Source organism: Panthera uncia, chromosome A2 (assembly GCF_023721935.1).
Source record: "Panthera uncia isolate 11264 chromosome A2, Puncia_PCG_1.0, whole genome shotgun sequence".
Lineage (NCBI taxonomy): Eukaryota > Metazoa > Chordata > Mammalia > Carnivora > Felidae > Panthera > Panthera uncia.
The window spans coordinates 47,187,007-47,208,974 of NC_064816.1; the positions used below are offsets into that span (position 1 = coordinate 47,187,007).

At 38.8% G+C, this 21,968-nt stretch overlaps 1 protein-coding gene across 1 annotated transcript in view; it reads left to right on the forward strand.

Moving 5' to 3' along the window:
• GRM7 (glutamate metabotropic receptor 7) overlaps positions 1–21,968 on the forward strand; it is a 265,161-nt gene that overhangs the window by 83,609 nt on the left and 159,584 nt on the right. The window contains exon 4 of the mRNA XM_049642243.1: positions 19,372–19,512. Coding sequence (XP_049498200.1) covers positions 19,372–19,512 — 141 coding nt within the window. The remainder of the gene's footprint in view (positions 1–19,371; positions 19,513–21,968) is intronic.

The following is a 21,968-nucleotide window of genomic DNA, read 5'->3' on the forward strand; positions in this document are numbered from 1 at the left end:
AGTGCCTCCTGCTCTGCTTATATCTGTATCTATTTATATCATCAAGATAAAAAATTAGTTGTATAAGAAACATGTTTTAGATACATAAGTAGATGTATAAAGGAATTCGCTTTGGTACTATTTCTGAAGAAACTCTCCAGCCCCCCCACCCCCACCCCATACATGTCATCTGATGCCAATGGCACCATTTTCCCTCTTCCTTAGGAGCAACTATGCTTAGGTGTGGCTACTTCTTCATTCTAAAGCACTATCCCTGACTTGTATCAGCCTACTTTTCCTATGTGTTTATAAAATAGTCTTGGGTCATAAAGTAGAACTTCATGGGCTTTACCATTGTTTCCATTTCCTATAAATTGTAGGGTATTGGGTTCATGGGAAACAAAGCAGGGAAAGCCTGTCTCGAATCTTCCTTGAATGCGTCTATTCCCAAGAGCTCCATTTCCTTACTACTCATGTATTCATTATTTGATTTCAAAATAAAAATGCCATTTTTATCTGATCATAAAAAGTATTCATTCTCATCATTAATAACTTAAAAAGTAATATGGAAAGTGTGAAGAAGTAACTAGACCACTAAAAGGTATAAAGAAGGAACTAAGGCTTATTCCCCAGGGAAGTTTACCATAATGAAATTTTGATTACTCTCCTTGCAAGCATCATAATATTAATAAATAACAGAAATAACTGTGCGCTACACTACACACTAATTTTACATTCATATTTCAATGTGATTAAAAGTAAGCCCTGTAATTTATGGAAACAAATACCACACACTCAGTTAAAGCCATCATGTAGAGCTGTTATATTTTAAAATCAGTGGTTTTCACTTGAGGGTGATTTTGCCCATCAGGAGACATTTGATAATGTCTGAAGACATTGGTTTGTCACAATTTGGAGTAGGAAGGATCTATCAAGTAGAAACCAGACATGCTGATAAACATCCTACAATGCACATGACAGTTCCACAACAAAGAATTACTTGGGCACTGTGTAAATAGGGCTGCAATTGAGAAGCCCTAATTTAATGCGATCCAAATCATCTGCAACATACCCAAGTTACATTTGACCCACATGATGAACAAACTCTCCAAATTGTAGGGAAAGATAAAAAAAAGTAAGAAGATTCTGTGTAAATATGACCATTGCCTTCTAAAATTTTTCAGAATTGGGGAGCCTGGGTGGCTCAGTTGGTTGGGAGTCTGAATTCGGCTCAGGTCATGATCTCATGGTCGGTGAGTTCGAGCCCTGTGTTGGGCTCTGTGATGACAGCTCAAAGCCTGGAGACTCCTTCAGATTCTGTGTCTCCTTCTCTCTCTGCCCCCACTCCCTGTCTCTCTCTCTGTCTCAAAAATAAATAAACATTAAAAAAATTAAAAATGTTCAGAATTACCATGTGGGAATTAATTTAAATTTTAAATGACATTCAGAAATCTTAATGGGTGGCTTGGCTCATAAGTACATTTTAATATATTTTCTGAAAGTGACAGCCACCTATATGATTCAGAATCACTTTAATTCATTAGTAATTCCTGAGTGACTACTATGTGCTAACACCCTGTTTGGCAATTGGCAGTGAAGAGTTTTGGGGGTTTATGGGACAAAACATTTGAAATCTAGTAAATCATGAAAGTTAGAGATAAAAGGGCAGCACAATTATACTGACACTTTGTTTTCTTCAAGAGAAAGACAAGACAAATGCATAGAAATTACAGAGAAACACATTTTATGTTCCTATAGAAGAGCTCCTCAAAGTTTCTATCTGTCTGAGAAGGCAATAGACTATCCCTAAGTTCTTTGGTAATGGATAATTTATAAAGAAATTAGATAGTGTATGATTGGAAAATTTTTAAAGGAAATACTATCATTGAATGGGGAATTGGAAAAAATGACCCCTGCGATCTTTCTAGGACTGGCTATCTTTTTTTGTGAGGACCAGTACAAAATATAAATATGAAGGCCCTTATTCAAAAATTAAGAATTTCAAAATGGTGACATGAGAATATTAAACCCAAGCATGAGGCCCTCCTATAGTTAATGTCCTGTGTAAGTCTCAGAGCATAGACCAGTAAAGAGAACGCTAGATCTTACGGAGCTGTAGGATCTTACAAGTATCCTATGCCCTCTTTCTGTTTCTCTGACAATTCCCCTCCCATCTCCATTGATGACTTCTTTCTCTTTGACAGCCTTAAATAATGGGCATTTCTCATGACTCAACTCTTTATGTGCCTTTCTGCTTTATATTTTTTATTTTATTTCTTCTTCTTCTCTCCTCCACCCCTTTCTCTTGCTGCTTTTTATTTATCATTTTTCTCAGTTCCAAATATCACATGCATTTGTTTGACTTCTGAATCTATAGCTTTATACTTGAGTTCAACCATCACCTAAAGTTCAGTGATTGGGAGATTTTAAAAATATTTAAAAAGAAAAACAGAACAAAACAAAATATTCCTTCAATCTTTTCCCCCAAACTCTGGATCCAGTCACCAAATCTCCTCTCCATTCAGGTCATTTTCAATCTGTCCTTATAAAACATCCTATGTTAGTTGACATGCATATTCTTCCTTTTTTTTTTTTTTAATGTTTATTCATTTTTGTGAGAGAGAGACAGCGTGAGCAGGGGAGGAGCAGAGAGAGAGGGAGATACAGAATCCGAAGCAGGCTCCAGGCTCTGAGCTGTTAGCACAGAGCCCGATGCGGGGTTCGAACCCACGAACTGTGAGATCATGACCTGAGCAGAAGTCAGACGCTTAACTGACTGAGCCACCCAGGAGCCCCTACATGCATATTATTTCTTAGTCACATGCTGCTGTAATTGAGTGGCTCCAAGCAGAACCATGAGCACATGCTATAAAAATAGAAAATCTGGGGGCGCCTGGGTGGCGCAGTCGGTTAAGCGTCCGACTTCAGCCAGGTCATGATCTCGCGGTCCGTGAGTTCGAGCCCCGCGTCAGGCTCTGGGCTGATGGCTCGGAGCCTGGAGCCTGTTTCCGATTCTGTGTCTCCCTCTCTCTCTGCCCCTCCCCCGTTCATGCTCTGTCTCTCTCTGTCCCAAAAATAAAAATAAAAACGTTGAAAAAAAAATTAAAAAAAAAAATAGAAAATCTGGATGCAATCTCATCTCTCTGAGTCATGAAGGAATGAGTTTCCCATCACCATGGACAAATGTCCCATGCTATGTCTGCTTCACTTTTCTCATCTGAAAAGTGGGGATAGTATAGTACCTATCTTATGGCTACTGGAAGGTATAAATAGCTTATTTAATATAAATCAGTTAGAGTCTAGAAATAATAAGTGCTCAATAACTGTTGTTATTGAAAAGTAATTATTACTTTTATTATAGCTTTGCAAAGTCTCTTTGTTTAGAGTTGTTCATATTGAATTGTTAAGAGTATGGGTTTTAAGTTTTAATATTTAAGACTAAAATATTTTGTCTACTTTTTTTCATTTGGTGACCTTGAAGGAGGCATTTCCCCTTACATCCAAGTATGGGCATGGCAGTTTCTTTATTTCAAGATGTTGTAAGAATTGTATTAGACCACAGAGATGAATGCTTCTATCACAATGTCAGTCAGGAAATGTGAACCCTCCTCCCAATCTTGCTAATGTATTCTTCATTAGGTACATCTTTTACCATCATATCCATTGTTAAGAACTGACCCTCAATGACTTCACAGTGACTATGAGATAATATCCAACTTTCTTATACTTGAGACATTCCACAATCTAGTTCCATCCTACCTTTGCATAAGGTTCTCCTCTGCATAAAGCATCCATTGTAGTCAAATCCATTTAATCCACATCCAGAAACATATGATAAAATCACATCACCCCTTTATTCTTGCTATTATCGTCTACTCTCTTTAGTTCTTCCTGTGTATATGAACTCTGTATTTTCAAGGCTAAATTCAGATCACAGCTCTGCCATGGAATAAATGCACATAACTATAGCCTGGCATTCCCTTTCATCCCCTGAATTTGTGTAACATTTATAGAGTACCTTTGAAAATTTTATATGCCTTTGTTCTCTTATTTCTTTTTGCATTGTGATTAAGAGCTTACCCTTTGGAATCAGGAAGACTGTGTTCAGGATCCACTTATTAGCTATGAGCCTCTGGGCAAGATATTTACACTACATAAGGTTCAGTTTATTCAGTCATCAAATGGGGATAATAATGATGGCAAACTCATAGGATGTTTGTGAGGATTGAATTAATACATTTAACATACTTAGCCCAGTATTATTATTGACAATTTTTTAATAAATTTGAATCAGTTTTACTCTTATTGTTATTATTTGTATTTTCTTATCTACCCCCAAAGACTGAAAGTGCCTTGGAGGTAGTGATTATGTATTGTGTTTTCATAATCTCCCTTACCATGGGGCTTCTTGCTTTAATTAATTTAATTAATTTTTGCTGTGATTAATTGCTCTGTCATTTTTTTTTTCATCTAAGACATTTGAAGTTTGGATGACAAAGAAGCAATCCCTGGTAGCTCAAAGGGGACTGTATTTCTTTGGATAATGTCAGTGACCTAGGTAGCAAGCTCAGGCTCTGCCAGTTCCTGTCACAGAATTCTCCTCTGGCACTCTGTGCTGCCTGCTGTAAAAAGAGTGTTGTCAGTAGGGCTCTGATGCAAACAAGGCTGACTGTATTTTGTTGTTGGAAATATGTCCAAGGCAAGACCATATGTATTATGTTGCTATATGGTTTGAATACCAAGTCCATCCTATTGCTTATGCTAAAGTACACAGAGCATGAAATTCTTCTATGAAATATTCCACATTGAGAGGAAAAACAAGGATTTCTGTGTCTGAACCAAATAGCATAAAATTGAATTTGTACTCATGGAACATCAATTACCTAGAAAAAATAGTGTTGGTCATCATTCTAGACATTTTCAAATGCACTGACTATCACTGCTGTGAATTTTTTTTTTCTGATCCACCTTCTCCAGAGCCAGGGATGTTTGCTTCTTCCTATTAAAATGTCTATTATCTCATCTCTATAATTTCTGAAACTCTCCCTTTTGTTAAAATTATCTGTGTGTATCCTACTTAGCAATCTCTTCAAGATCTATATCTGACATATCGCCACATCGCTATTATTTACAACCCTTATAGTTGCCAATCAATGGCAGACACCCATTGGGATTTGCCTAAGCACACAGGAGGGGAGATAACTTATTATAAAGTTAAAAGAAGTATCTTATAGAACCCACGGGCAAGGAGTATATCCAGGTCTTCGAGAGAGATAGGAACCAGGTACTTAATCCCTATAGAAAATACTTCTTTTCCCCCCACCATGTCTCTTCTCTCTTGGCAGCTGACTGACTCATTCTTTGCTCCCAATGCAAACTGCCTTTTCCTACTTCCCAGTCTGCCTGAGTGCTATCAGCAACTCCTAAGTTTACATCTCTAGTATTAAAGTAAACAGTTTGGGTTGATTCCAGAATTTCATTATTTCCAGTTTCAGGTTCCCAAACTGCCTAGTGGGAATTTGATTGACACAGACTGGATTTGGTGCTTACCCCTAACTCAGTTAGTCACATCTAGTACCATATAAATATTTAAGTGGATTCCTAGATAATAGGATACAGTTGCTCAAAAGTGAAAGAGAGAAGAGTTCATAATGAATAACCTTTCCTATTACAGCACCTAATGCAGTGTCTTCATCCCCAAAATAGTTTGCTAATGTGGGTGGGAAAATAATTAAATAATCTGAATTTGCTTCTTGAACTTGATCTTTACATGAAGACATTGGGACATTTATTTCAGCTTGTTTTTACCTTTCTGAAAGTATAATGTCTTCATTAATATGCCAAATAATACACAAGAAATAATATACATCAAAATAACATGCTTTAGGGATTGCTCGAATAGGGATCAAAAATCCAGGATATTAAAGAGTTCTACTGCACCCCCAAGATGAGATGTTTGTCGTGCATTTATTAGGTGCTGTTTTACAATGAAGTTAAGCTTTTCACAGTCTCCAATTTTTTGTCTCTTGATTTATATTTCCATGGGAACTGAAATAGTAAATGGTCAAACATATGGGGCATTGGTATTGTGTTTTAAGGTTTTTCTTTCCTTACTCTTTTATTTTTTCTCTCAGATTCGCACAAGAAAAATCTTTCCTTCGAAATATTTTTTTTTAACCCAATCTTTAGGCAGTGGTTGAATCTGTGATTAGGAAGAAAATGAAAGATCATTTTGGTAAAATTCCTTCTGGGTTGTTATAGATGTTTGATTATGTAAGTTTAGGTATTGAGCTCAGTGAAAACTTCTGGCTGGTGAGACATTTTTAGATCAGGGTACAAAATGAAGATGGTAACCAGGCAACATGGTTTTGTACAGTTATTAAAAATAAAATGTGAAGCTTCCACAATGCAGAATAATTCTCTGACAAGTTTGTCTGATTTTCACTCTCTTATTGCCTGGAAAAACAGGTAAGTTCCAGTAGTTAAAGTTCAATGCCTACTATGAGCCAAAATTCCTTACTTCAAAATGTTATGATTGTTGGAAAATCATATGCACACATGACTGTAATCATAATATGATTTTTAAAATTCTTAAACATTTCTACACAAAAAGTATGTATTACAAATGTTCATACAATTTACTATGTAAGTATAAATCTGACTCTGCATTGAGGATGATATCAAGCTTGAATAGACATACATATACTCTCTATATAGCAGGGTTTATTAATTAAAATGTTGGAAATCTTTCATATAATGTATAAAAATTTTCAAAGAATGATATGAAGATGTGATCAATTATGACAACATATTCAATCATTATTTGATATTTCAAAAGACATATGAGCAAGTGATATTATCAGAGTAATCATGATATATATACCAAAAATAGCTATGTTCAAGTTAATATTCCTTGTCTTTTGTGTTTCTGATGTCCCTTGGACAACTCTTCTAGGACTGTGTGTAAAATATACATATGAGTCGTAAAATCACATAGTATTCTAGGGCAATATTCTAGACTGCACATCAGAATAACCTGAGAAGTTGAAATGCTGATGCTTAGGCCCACCAACAGAAATTCTGATTTACCTGGTCTGACCTTGAGTCCAAACATACGAGTGTGTGTGTGTATGTGTGTGTGTGTGTGTTTTAAGTTTTATATATAATTCCAGTATGTAGCCAGGGACAAGAACTATTGTTGGAGACAGATATTCGGCAAATACCTCATGTAGAATAGAGGATGAGTTTCCAGATAGAGGAACTCTACAGACATGAGTATTTGTGGGCTATTATAGCACAGTCCTAGGGAAATGCAGCATGTCTTGGCAAACATTCCTCTTATGTAAAGGCTGTCTTTTATAAAAGGCATATCTCAGTTGGGGAATTTCCTGGAAGATCCTCAATGATCATTTTGGATTTGATGTGATCTTCCCCAGCTAAGTAATTGGGCCAGTGGCCTGTCTGGGAACTTAGTGCTGTGTTCCTTCCTGGATGTTGAGAACGTAATAGAAGTTAAGGTGAGTCTTGGAGTTTAGGAGACAGAAAAGAATTCCTTTTCTCTGGTGGATTCTTGAAGGCATGGTTTAAAAAAAAGTGATGGAACTTTCCTAGAATCTACTAATCATAAGATAGGTTTTCAACCCTGACGGCAGCAGGAGTGCAATACCAGGATGTGTGTTCTATATAATGTAGGCTATGGTCCCTTTCAGCCTTGCGGTTCTCGCCCACGGAGAAGCCTCTTGATGGCCTAGTGGGAAATCACAGAAAATCCTTAACTTTTTTGAGTCCTACAGGTAAATACACACAACACACACACACACACACACACACACACACACACACACACTTCTAATGCAAATAGCAATGTTAAGCCACAGACACTAACCAATCAATAAACAAGGTTTGGAACACACCCTATTATTCTGGGTTTCGATAAAGACGATCCCTACCATCCACCATATTTTCTTCTGTGAAAATTTAAGCAAAACCACCATGTGTCTTTCCATGTTTTAACTATTCCCTCTGAACTTTTATGGTGAAGGGACATTTAAGATAAAATCTTAAATGTGCCTGGGTGGCTCAGTTAAGCATCCACTTCAGCTCAGGTCATGACCTCAGCATTCCAGAGTTTGAGCCCCACCTAGGGCTCTGGGCTGACAGCTCAGAGCCTGGAGCCTGTTTCAGATTCTCTGTCTCCCTCTCTCTGTGCCCCTACCCTTACCCCTACCCTGCTTGTGCTATGTCTCTTTCTCTGTCTCTGTCTCTCTCTCAAAACAAACAAACAAACAAACAAACAAAAAGATCAAATCCCAGACATTAGGACTTCTCACCAAAATATTTCAGAATGTATTTCTAACTGGTAGGAACCTATTATTTATATAATTGTCTGCTGTTATCACATCTGATAAAAATAATGATTTCTTAATATCATCTAGTACATCATACATGTTTTCTAAAAAATGCATACACTTATTTTATTAAGTAAGTACCCTGGAGTAAAATTGGTATATCCAAGAATTTGCACCTCTTTTATGACTTTTGATACATAGTGCTAACATGTATCATGGTCAAGATTGTACAGATTTAGCGCCACACTTCTTAGGTTCATTGTTACTGGAGAGGGAAGAAAGACATGGAAAGAGGAGGTATCCTGAAAATAACACAGCATAGATGAAGGAAGGGGAAGTTGAGGGAGGCAGGAGGGGAAGAAGGCAAGAAATGAGAGGAACAACAGTTAAAAACCCAAAGCCAAGTTAATGCCATAAACTGTGTGAGTGATCAGGACTCCTGAGTCAGGCCCTTGAACATCAATGTATAGATTTAACCAGCTAATGAAGGGGTTCAAGCTGAGCATCTTTATGAGGAGGGAGTACAGGAAGAAGAGCAGGAGCCTTCCACCATACCCTATGGCCTCCAGAAAGCTGGCTTCTCAAATCTCACCTCCTAAAGAACTCACTTGAGGGATGCCCTTTTATCTTTCTTCTTAACTGAACTTGTGCACCCTGAGCTGCCACAAAGCAACATATATTCCAGCCCTTAGTCTCACAGGGCTCCACGTGGCATAGTAAATCAAGGAGGGGCTTTCTGAGAGGGAAGATGGTTACTTTATACTGTCTGGAACTGAGCTGAAACTGCTTACTTTAGCAGGAGGAAGGAACATCTAGGTACTGAGCAACTTTAAGATATTAGCTGGTTTAGCCTTTGTATTTTAAATCTTTACATCCTTCTCTAAGCTAGGTACAACTGTATTCATTTAGTAGATGACATAAAGACACAACTTTTTTTTTCCAGAATAAGTGAATGAATGCATGCATGCGTGCATAAATGAATGAAATAGCAAATGACTGAACAAATATCCAGTTCAACAATAAAATATAAACAGTGAGCCACTGACTTAGCATAAGTGAAGTTAAATAAAAAGTAGTTGGCTAAGGCAGGATTCAAACTCAGGCCTATCTGACTCTAAAGCCAGGACTTTGATAGATGAATATTTCATCAGGAGTTCCTGGTGTTATGAGGCACTGGGGTGATTCAGCTGGCTAAGTGTTCCACTCTTGATTTCGGCTCAGGTCATTATCTCAGGATCATGAGATCAAGGCCCACATAGGGCTCTGTGTAGCCCTCTGTTCCTCCCGTGCACACCCCTGTGTTCTCACTTGCTCTCTCTCCTTCTCTGAATGAATGAATGAATGAATGAATGGAGTCCCTGGTGTTAAAGTTCAAAATTTTTTGAATTTCCTCTTCTTGTACTCTCTTTTCTCACTTTACATGTCTGTGTTAATTTTCTTTTAAGTGAGCTAACATCTGCACTCTTATTATATGCCATTCATTATTGTCACCACTGCATATATTCTCACATGGAAGCCTCTTAACAATCCTATATTATCATCATCCTCATTTTATAGACTGAGAAACTTAGATTGGTTTGCTCATTTGCTCAAGGTCATCTAGCTAGCAAGTGACAAAGCTAGGAATTGAATCCTAGAATTCTAGTTTAGGACTCTGCTTTTAGGCATTCTAATGCTAAAACTATCAATTTAATATGTACTGTTTATACCCATATTTGTTCCTATATACGTGTACTGAGATTACATAAAATGCCCTTCTGCTTCCCAGACAATTTAAAAGAGTGAAAAATGGCAGGCATTCTAGCATTATATAATATGCAACAGCCCTTTGGAGACATTTTGTGGAATAATATTGCAAGCATTATTCCTTCTACCTCATCCATAACACCTCCCATGGGATTTTTCTTCTTTGTGGGATAATTTCCATTGCAATAATTCTTATTTGTTTTCTCAAAAATAATGGCTGGTTTCACCAGTAGATGCAGCCAGCAAATTTGGGGGTGCATCTGAGAGCCTAGACTTATCCCACTAGATTAGTAATGATTTTCTTGCCAAACTGACTCAACATGTCTCCAACTCTAGTTTACTTCAGTAAGTGTTTACAGGCAATTGGGAAGGTGGAGATGAGCAGGGCACAATCTGCCCGCTTGGAGCTCAATGTCTGGAGAGAGAGAGAGAGAGAGAGAGAGAGAGAGAGAGAAGGACATGCTCTCCCACAGCACTGTGCAGGTGCAGTTAGGGCCACGTGCCCAGGGAATGGGGAGCATATTGGGTGTCGCTGGACCCCACTGTGGATGTCCTGTGCAGGTGGCATCACACCAATGGTGGAGGATGTCTGGTGTCTGCAACTGTTCAAAACCCCTTGTCTTGCAGAGATGGGAAACCCCAATTCACTTACTATGGTTAAATTCATGCAATGCTTCCCACATTTTTTGTGGGCTAATGCAGTGTTATATTACTAACTGCAATGCAATCTGATCATTATCCAATTATGCAATCGGTTGCTATTTATTATTATTATTAATAGGGTAACATGTTTCTAGTGATTTGAAACATTACCTTTATTTGCTAGTATATGCAATTCCCATGCACAGGGTAGTCTTTCTGGGCTTTTCATTCTATCCCAATAGTTCACTAATTTCTTTATTCTTGTGTCAGGACTTTTTTTTTCTTTTAAATCATAGAAAATTTACAATCTGTTGTTACACTATCTTACCTGATAGTGTGCCCTCCTCACCTTCACCTCCAATCCTCAGCACCCCCAAATACTCATGCTGTGGTGTTCTCCTTTTCAGAGGTCTCCTCATTCTTCTATTTTTTTTTTCCATACAAACTTTGAAAGTAATTTGCTCCAGGGGAAAAAAAGATGTTAATATTTTTATCAAAATCATGTAAAAGGTACAATTTAGCTTTGAGAGAATTGACGTAAGGGAAACTTTTAAAAAACAATTAATTAATTAGAACAGAACTCTTGAAGGACAAAAGTCAACTTGATTACACAGAAGGATACATTTCTTTGTTGTTTTTGTTATTCTTTTAATTATAGTCTTCTCTTCCACTACATCTTTTAAGTGATTATTTTTTGCATATAGGAGGATAGATTTCTCTGTGTAATTTTAAATCCTGCTTCTTCCCCAACTTCCCTTTGTTCTTGATAGCTTTTTCATGGGTATATTCTCAGTGGCCTGAATACTCAATTCAGTGGAGATTGTATACCATTCACATTGCTGCAAATGTCTGTTGAAGAAAGGGGCGATGCATTTCTTGGTGGTGGAAATTTCTGTGTCTACCATGACAGTACATGTCTTACAAATGTGAAAAGAAGCCAGGCTGAAGCCATCAGAGGTGGTGGGAGAGTACTGTGAACCAGAGAGCTCAGGCTCATCTTAAGGGAATAGCCATTCTTCAGAACCCAACTGCTGCCACATGGGAATGGGGTCTGTGTGACAAGATCTTCTGACCTTACAAGCGAAGCCAGAAATTAGGACTTAGAAATGAAATTTTCTGATTTTTAAATTAGTTTTAAAATACTCTTGGGAAAAATAGAAAGGACAAAGTCTGTAGGTTAAATATGTTCTGCCAGACATCACTTTGCAACACCTGAGTGTTGTCATTCAGACCAGACAAAGCTGTTAAAAGGCATCTATGATAGGATTTTTTTTTTTTTTTTTACTTATCATGACTGCATTCATTCACCAGGATTCCACAACAACTGACCACAACCTTAGTGGCTTAAAAAAAACATAACTTTGTAATCTTACAGTTCTGGAGTCCAGAAGTCTGAAATGAAGGTATCATTATGGTGCTGCTTCCTCTGAAGGCTCTCTGGGGAGGACGCTTCCTGCCTCTTCCAGCTTCAGGTCGCTCCAGATGTTACTTGCTTTGTGGCTGCATTACCCTACTCTCTACCTACACCTACACATGATCTCCTCCATGGCACCTGCTCTCTATGTGTCTCTTATTAAGGATACTTGTGATTGGATTTAGGACCCATATAGACAATGCAGGATGATCTCATTCAGAGATATTTAACTTAATTCCATTTGCCATTTAGTTTCTTGTTATACATTACCAAAATATTTTTCAAATAAGTAACACGAGTTTAGGGGCTTTTGATATAGACATATCTTTTTGAGGATCACAATTTAACCCACTAGGAGTCATGTCACAGCAATAGAAAAAGGAGTGAAATAAATAAAGACCTGTTTTCAAAATCTGTTTTTTTAGATTTACTCTTTTGTTAGTGGACAATATGAGTTCCTCTACTTCTTATTCTATTCCTTTTTTCTCTTGCCTCCCCTGGTACCTTCCCATTCAATCCTCCTCCCCCCTCTCCTCTCCTTTCTCTCCTCCTTTCCCTTCCTTCCTTCTGTCATTCTCTCTCTCTGTTTCTCTCATTATCTGTCTTTTTTCTTCTTTTTATTCATTGTTTCACTTATTTATTCTGTTAGTATTGCATCCCTGTGATGTGCAAGGACCTGTGTCCTTCCTGAGTTGAACATAGACCAGAAAGAGCTAAGAGCCTCTCCTTAGGCTGGTGAGAAGGAAGACCTGGGTGCTCTCTGCCATGTAGGCTGACAGTGATGTTCTAACCCACAATGCATGACTTGTGTGGTTAAAGCAGCAATCAGGACTACTTACTGGTCACTCTCTTATGCTGTGTGAAGCCCCATTAGTATCTGTCAGTATCCCTTCACCTTGGTCAAGCAGGCAGCTGTGTCCTCTAACCCCTCTTAACACTCTGATAGCATTCCTCTCATGCCACACACTTGTGAGGACTTCTTCCTCCTCAGCTGGAAAGGTCCCATCCCAAACATACCACCCTGGATGAATTATGCATCTATTGACTTGCACGCTCTTGTCTCGGCCACAAATTTCAGAGGACAGCACCCCAGTTAAAGAGGAAAGAACCATGCATGTGTAGTTGTAATGCCAGCTAAAACCTAGCTCGTTATTTCCATGTTGTTTTAAGTTTACTTCCAAGGTTATACAAAGGTTGTACAACATGTATGCAGTGAGACATTTGCCTTAGAATCAGCTGTAGATTAATTTCAGAACTTAAAATAATCTGTTCAACAAAAAGAACAATTTAATACTAAGAATTTCATCAGCTCCACATACAAGAATGATCTTTCTCCTTTAACAGAATTCTTATTCTGTTTTCTGTGAGCTGAAACTTCAGTGTTGATGCCTTGAGTTAAATTTTAAAATTCTGATAATTTAACCAATGATAAAGGCATGTGTGTTCAGATCACTTTTCTTCTGAGTTCTTATCAGAAAGGAATAAAGTCTCAGTTCACTGGGATACACACACATACCCTTGTATACATATATAATTAGGTTAGATTACAATTATTCTGCCTTCTACTTCTGTCTCTGATTCTGTCGCACCTTGGTGATTGTACATCTTGTATTAGGTAGTCTATTCCTTTCAAAACAAGCAGGTGAAATCACTAGGCTACAGAAACTGTAATCACAGGCGAAGAGTGTTGGGTTACTGCTTGCAGCCAGAGAGAAAGCTTTGGACCATCACATATCAGAAGCTCTTTCTCTATTAATAAAGCAGAGGTATGATGTGTGCTGAACCCAAAAGGCAGCCAATAACATTCCAAGGCATTGCGGACACATGGCTACAGCAAGGTCTCTTTTAGAATCTTGAATCTTTCACAGATAATTTCATTCCATGTGAATGAAAATGAGTAGAGGGAACCAGTAAGACTTAATTTGTCTCTTGCCATGGCCCTGCTAAAGAGAAATAAACAAATTGCTAAGTCCTGAAAGAAATCTGACTCAGCTAAGCTGAGATAAATCAGCAAGGATTCACTAAATTGAATAACATCTATTGACTTCTGCTTCTGCTTCTCTCAATTGTCTGAAGGGAGCTCTGTTTTCAGAAATTGTTTTTTGCCCTAGCACGGTCAGCCCATGTCACCAGTTTTACCATTTTGATTAGCTCACCCATTCCAGAACCTGACTGTAGAATTGTTTTGCTCTTCGACCTGTTGAATTGTCTGTCCAGTTGCCTAGTGGAAATGATATTTGATGTAGTTTGGTGATAGGGCATTTATTAGAGAGGGAAAAGAGGTGGCATAATACTGGACTACAGAAATGCTCTATAGCCTTTGTTCTCAGTCTTTAGAATGTGAGAATCTCTGGGGTGCCTGGGTGACTCAGTTGGTTGATCAATGGACTCTTGATTTCAGCTCAGGTCATGATCTCATGGTTTATTGAATTGAGCCCTGCATCAGACTCTGTGCTGACAACGCAGAGCCTGCTTGGGATTCTCTCTCTCTGCCCTTCCCCCACTCATGTGCACATGGACACATGCTCTGTCTCTCTCTCTCTCAAATAAACATTAAGAAAAGAATATGAGAATGTCCTGGCGAACTTGAAGGGAAAGTAACAGGGCTGACCTACCTCCATGAGCCTGATCTCTGTTTCTTCATCAGCTCTCCAGATTGTGATGCCCACCAAAATGTGACTCACTACTTTATGTATGGAAGTCAAAAACTGGGGTCTAGAAACAGGTTAATTTGGGTCCAGATTTCTCTCTCAGCCTTAGTTTTTACCTCAGAAGTGGAGATATGGTTAGTACCTACTTCTTAGGATTTATGTGACACTCATAGAGGAAATGGATATGAATGCTTATTATTTTTATAACTATTAGTGCAAATCTCTATGACTAAATAGAAATCTGACAAAGATTTTGATGTCTACTCACAAGAATAACTTACTCATATTTATTCATTCATTACATAAATGTTTATGCCATTGGTTTATTAGAATTCTTGTGGCAATTCTAGACAGCATATACATAGAAGATGGTTCATTTATATTTGTTGATTTTAAGGCCTCATCATCCTGGGAGATTTTGTAATGCGAAATGCTTCAGTATTCTTATGACAAAGCACATGCTGTTCCAACTGAATAAATGTCTAATCTCTGTCCTCCCCCCACTTCCAGTTAAAACCTATTTTTCCCTTTTCTCATATGCATTTACTTCCCCCAGCAAGCCCTCTTTGACACTCTAAGATATTTCTCTCTGTCTGCATGTGTGTTTGCTCCCACAACACCATGTACCCTTCCTTCATAGAAACCATCATAGTTGCAATTTTATATTTATTTAAATGATACTTTTCAAATTCCATCTTCCCCATCAGGCTAAATATCATTCTGATTTATCAATCTGATAAAACCCATGTATGTTTTAACCCAACATTTGTGAGTGTAGAGAATTGTGCCTGTCACAGGGTTACGTGCTCAGGAGATTATAATGGATGGGTGTGGTTATTTTACAACCAACAATTACCATTTTACTCCACACAATGCTGAGTACTTGACAAATAATAGCTCATATAATGCTTGTAACAGCACGAAATTAGGTATTAATTTTAATCCTGTAATTAATTTTAATATGTAAAAAAACAGATTAGGAAACAGAGACACAGAATAGCTGAGTCATCTGTTCAAGGTCATACAAGTGGAAAATGGGAATTGTTGGTGTCAGACTCACACAGTGTGTCTCTGATGTCTACATTCATCTGTACACTATGTGGCTTCCTGGAAGGAAGTATGGCTCTCACATGGCGTGGCTGTTGAGGTCTTCAGGAAACCACTCAAAAGTGAATATATGCTGAGTTACTACTTGGGGGCTCTGAGTGTCCCCATCAGGAGCCATGGACCTTCAGAAGAGGTAATGAATACACAGGGCTATTTCAGGTTACCTTTTGAGCAGCACTAAGACACAGCAGCCAGATTGAAATTCCAGGCTGGAGAGCCCAGAATGGTAACAGGACATACAGGTGAGGAACAAAGCTTTGGAGGCTGCAGAGGGGCCCAGAGCAGCAATGCTCAGGAATATAAAGACACAGCAAGCACACCAGGAAAATTCACCAGCAACTGATACAGCATGTTCTATCCTCCTGGGCCATCTGCAGGCTATAAGATGGCAAGGCAAAGCTCCTGCCATACTGAGCCAGGTACTGAGCAAAAGTTTCAACTATAGAAGCAAAGCAAAGACCCTCTCATCTAAACCAAGGCATAAATTTGAGGCTGAGAGGGTGACAATACTGAGATACTATAAATCGAGCTAGAACTGCTCAAGTCCCACCCACTGAAGTTTAGGATTTGCTCAATCATCCTTCTTCTCAAAGTATGGGCAGGAAGCATGAGTATCAGCTGGGGCTTGTTAAAAATGCAGCATCTTTCGCCCCAACCCAGACCTCCTCAATCAGAACCTGCATCTTAGGAGATACTCAGGCAATTCATATATACGTGCATCTGAGAAGCAAGAGCGGTTCTCAACTTACAGGTGAGGTAGGCATCAGGCCCACAGGGAGGAGGAGGAGGGGGAAGGGGGAGGAGGAAGTTAAGTACCAGCCATATATATATGTATATGAGAAGGAGGGGGGTTTTGGTTCAGAAATGTCCCTTTTCCGTTTTCTGCTGTGGTGTGTACAGACAGCCCTCACAGTGCTTGCTTGCGTTCCCAAAGTCTGTTTATTCACACTCAGAACAGAGGGAGGTTTTGACAGCTGCTTTCCTTTCTTTCTCTTTTTAAATGTTCCACAATCACCTACCTGTGCGTTAGCCACACATAGTCCTTCCTTCTTCAACGGGCTTTTTCATTTCCAGCAGACACAGGATTCAGAGAGAGGCGTTTTGAACCGGTAGACATTTTCAACAATGGGGTTTTCTCTAAAGATGTTTTCTTCTGAGCTGGGGCAGGTATGTATCTTTGCTAGAGTCTGAGCCATTTTGGTAGTTTCTATTCTGAGGCTGGTTGGAATTCAGAGCTGTGGCATGTGGCCGAAGGATTTACTTCTGAAGCTCCTACGTGTTCTGTTGAAGGCACTTCTTCCTGAGGTGTGCGTTGTTTTGGCGTTGCACAGAGAGAGACTCAAGGTGCTGTGATAAAGAGTGTTTTAGCTGTTTGACTACATTAAAAAAAACGACCTCAGATGTTACTGGTTTAACAACCACAGTTGTGCAACAAGAGCTGGTCTCGGCTAAGTGGTTCTTCTATTGCAGTCAGCTGGAAGGCTGGAAGGGCCAAAGGAGTTCTGCTGAGCAGGGTGGAGACTGGTTGGGCTTCTTCCACATGATCTGCCATCCTCCTGTTAAATGTATTCGAGCACAGCAGCAGGCTTCCAAGAAAGAGAATTCCGCAAAAACAAGCTTCAGTGAGCACAGGATTTCCCAGTGTCTGCTTGTGCTGCACCTGTCAGTGTCCCCCGGATAGGGACACGGTGCCTAAGAGGCGGACTTTACATGGGTATGAAACCCCAGAAACATGTTCCAATCAGGGGCCATTTCCACAGTCTACCACTGTTGATTAACTTGTTTGGTTTTGTTTGTTTGTTTGTTTGTTTCAGGCCGGGTGGGGTTGGGAGGAGGACAAGGGGCAAAAATGGTGAAAAAAGTGAAAGCTAGTCACCAGTCACCATATATGAGTGTGTATATGTATATACATGACTGCATGCACACATTTAGTGTTCTTGGAAACAGGCGGGACTCTTCTATTTTCCCCCCAAAGATTCTCCTTTGTTTAGGTTACTCTATGTAATTAGGTTACTCTATGTAAGTTATCTGGAGGCAGGGTTGTGGGAGAGAAGCTAAGCAGAAGGAGGATTTTCAGACAAATAGCTTAATCAGTATTGGTATTAGAATGTGATCACATACTGTAGCCAGATTAGTTTCAAATCAGTTAAGGGAGTGGCTATAAAAGGACAGTTAGCCAGCATATACTGACAACAGCCTGGAAAGTGACCTTAGGAATGTCAAATATTCTTTATTTTCCTCAAAATATTATGTAATCTCTTGTGCTTTGTTTTTCTCTTTACTCTTTGTTATTTACTTGTTTCAATTTTTCCATTTATAGTAGGTTTAATATATGCCAGGCCATGAATTTGGTTCTGGCCACGTAGTGATAGAGTTAACCTGATATGCTTCTCTCAGGGAGTTTAGAGTCTGGGGCTTTTTCCCCCCCTTATGGCCTTAAAGGGAACACAGAGTGATTTAAATAATGTGAAAACAAGTCTATTTCCTGTGGTTGTTAACCTTGAACTGTAAGTTTCCAATGTCTTCCCACAACTACAAACAAGATGCTGGGAGGGAAGGAGGTAGTGTTGTCTTTATTTCTACAGGAAGATTAGGATGAGGAAGGCGTGGATTTGCTTATGTTCCCCTGAGCTGCAGACATTAGTGGAGCTGGTCCTCAGGCCTACCCTGGTGTTATTGAATCTTGTCTGATCACTATAAGACCTTGTGGCTCCATTGGAACATTTAAGGCTGCACTACTAAAGAGATAGAAATTCTCTGCAGACATGGCCTCTTGAGTTTCTGTTCCTCACACACATCAGTTCACTCAGTGAATAGCACTGAGCTTTATGTTAGACTGCCGCTAACTTAGGGCCTTTGCAGAAACTTTGATTTTGATTAAAATATCAATTATATAATGGGACATTGCTAAATGAAAGGAGGGCTTAAAATGATACTCACCGGTCAGTAGATCACATAATCAGAGATGCAGGATGGCCTAATGGTTGACCTTGGGCATGCTTTTATTTCATCTGAACCTCTATTTTCTCATCAGCAAAGTGGGAAGGATAGTAGTTGCTTATAGGTTGTTGAGATGAATAAAAGAATCCAAGAATAAAAGAAGCACAGAATCCTATCCACAGTAAGCCCTGAAATGATCAATTATTATCTTGATTATGAAGATGCTTTGTCCATAGTCTAGCATCACTAGAGATAGAAGGTTTGTTGTGTCATTGCTAAGGTCTGTGATGCAGATTTCACTGTAGCAATGTCATTTGTAGGCCACATGTCTGCCTAACAGATTGAACTAGGGATTTAGCCATAGGTTAGCACTGGAATTCTTTCTTTCTTTCTTTCTTTCTTTCTTTCTTTCTTTCTTTCTTTCTTCCAACATCCAAAAGCATCCAGTCTACTAAAACAAAGAAAAACCATCACTTGTTTTTTTATTTCCCAATGTTCCAGCAGTGGCCCACAAGAAATGACCTTCTCATTTAACTCTCTTTAGGGTTTGATGCCTATTTTACGTCACGCACACTTGAAAACAACAGAAGAAACGTATGGTTTGCTGAATACTGGGAGGAAAACTTCAACTGCAAGTTGACAATTAGTGGGTCAAAGAAAGAAGACACAGATCGCAAATGCACAGGTAATTTCATTCTCATTGTCCTTCTCCTGTTACTCTACGTGGCCAGCACTGAAATGTCTGCATAGCTGACAGAAGGAAGCTTGGCTGGAGACAAATTGAAAAAGTAAATTGAATTTTACTAGATTGTTCAGAAAATGGAACAGGAGCATAAGTCTTGCAGGACAAGAGAAGTACAGACAAAATTGTATTCTTTTCTGCCTGTCCATCTAGCAGGAATTGACATGTTCATTGATTCTTGGAATTCAAAAGGGTCATGTTGCTTTGAATGCTCTCAGTGATAAATATTAGTTCATGTTTTAGCCAGGAGTATGAAGTCATCTTCACAAAGACAAAATCTGGCGAATCCCTTATCAGCACCGGATTTAATGGTTATCATGGACTGTACTGTGTTTTTGATTAAAGAAACAAAATACTTGGTTTTAGAGTAATGAGAATTGCACTGGATTTCCATAACATCCAAGTTAATGAGTCATCTGCTATTGAAAATACACTTAAAAATATTTAGGGGGTCATCTGGCTGGCTCATTCAGTACAGCATGTGACTCTTGCTATTGGGGTCATGAGTTCAAGCCCCACATTGGGCATAGAGTTTACTTAAAAAACAACAACAACAAAACTTCCGGCAACCTCATAGGGAACCTTGCGTAATTATTCCAAATTTAAAAACGTGTATGGGATGCCTGGGTGGCTCAGTCAGTCAAACTTCTGCCTGGAGCCAGGTCATGATCTGACAGTTTGTGAGTTCAAACTCCACATTAGGCTCTCGGCAGTTACCACAGAGCCCATTTCAGATCCTTTGTCTTCCTCTCTCTCTCTCTGCCCCTCCCCCACTCGTGCTTGCTCTCTCTCTCTGTCTCTCTCTCTCAAAATAAACATTTAAAAAGTGTGTATGCCATACATATATATGTATATACATGAAGTAGTCATAAAACAAAATTATTCACTGATGCATTCACAAATATTTATTGAGCAACTCCTTCCTGTTGAGCACAGTACTAGGCACCATGATGTGATTTGTAGCAAGCCAGGTAAAGACCCAGCTTTCATGTTGTTCAGGGGGTGGTGGGGGAAGATTGACATTATTCCAGTCATCTCTCAGTGAATACATAATTACAAATTGCAGTAAGTGTCCTGAGGGCTATATGGGCATATAACCAAGAAATTTCCCTTGTATTGAGGGCAGAAGCTGTCTCAAAAGACCTCCTTGAAGAGTGAGTAGGTATTCGCTAGTTAAGAAAGGGTAAGGACAGATAGGAGAATTTCTTACAGAAGAATAACATGGCAAAGAGCTTATAGCAGTAGCAATTATGGTACCTCAGAGTATAGGAAAAACAAATACCTGACAGAAGTACAGTTAATAGGACAAATGTGTGAGCTGAGGCTGCTAGTGTAGACATGTGAAAAAGGAATAAGCCACGTGGGGACATATGTGGAATTTGATCTTTCCCCTAAGAGTACTGGAAACTGGGGGTGGGGTGGGGGAAGGGGAGGAGATGGGAATTGGGGGGGTGCAAGGGGTTACAGAAGCATGTGATGTATTCTATCTTATCACCTGGCTGTATATCACATGTCAATACCCAATTTCATACTTTAGTACCCTTTATCATTTGTAGTGATGATCTTGAAATACCACAAAACCTTAAAATGTTTTTCTGTATAATCTAGAAAAGCACACTCAGGTTGGATACACTAATGTTTAGTTTGTGGGTCTTTGAATATTGGTCATCCAGATACTGTAGACTGACACATTCAACAAACACCTATTAATGAGGAATAATGCATGTGAACCATGGTCCTAAAAACATCACAAATGGTGTGAGGATGCTTAAGTTTAGGTCTTTTCTTCAAAGTGTTTTTGTGAAGGAAAGATAAAAAACAGTGATATGAGTAAAAATAATACAAAATCAACATATTGCATGATTAGATAAATAACTCAGTAAATTACAATACCAGCTTAACCATTCTCTAGACCATTATGTGTAGCAACAGTGTTTTCAGAAGTATGATCTTTATAATATTGTAGGGAAAAAAGAAAAAAATTATTTCAATGTTGACTAGACCTGGGTGAAACAAAGCTCTCAAGAGGAAATTCATTAGACATCTGCATAATTTGTCTATATGACAAGCAACATCCAAGTGTACCAGAAGAATCTAGATGACTGATGACAGTTTTTTGGTTTCTTCTGACATTTTGCATTCTGTAGAGTCTGGAAGGTAGATTATCTTACGCCCATTAGGCCTGTTCTAAGGCCAAGCCCCATGCTCTTAGTGTTTTAACACTGCTGTTTTATTTGTAGTCACATTTTCATGCTAATTGTCAAGAATTGCAGTTAATAAAAATAAGCCCATTATCCTTTTTCAAAAATGAATATAGAAGAGTTTTTCATATCCCACTCCTTCCATGTGACAATCTCTGATCACATTTACTAAATTACCTGTGACCCCAAATTATTTAA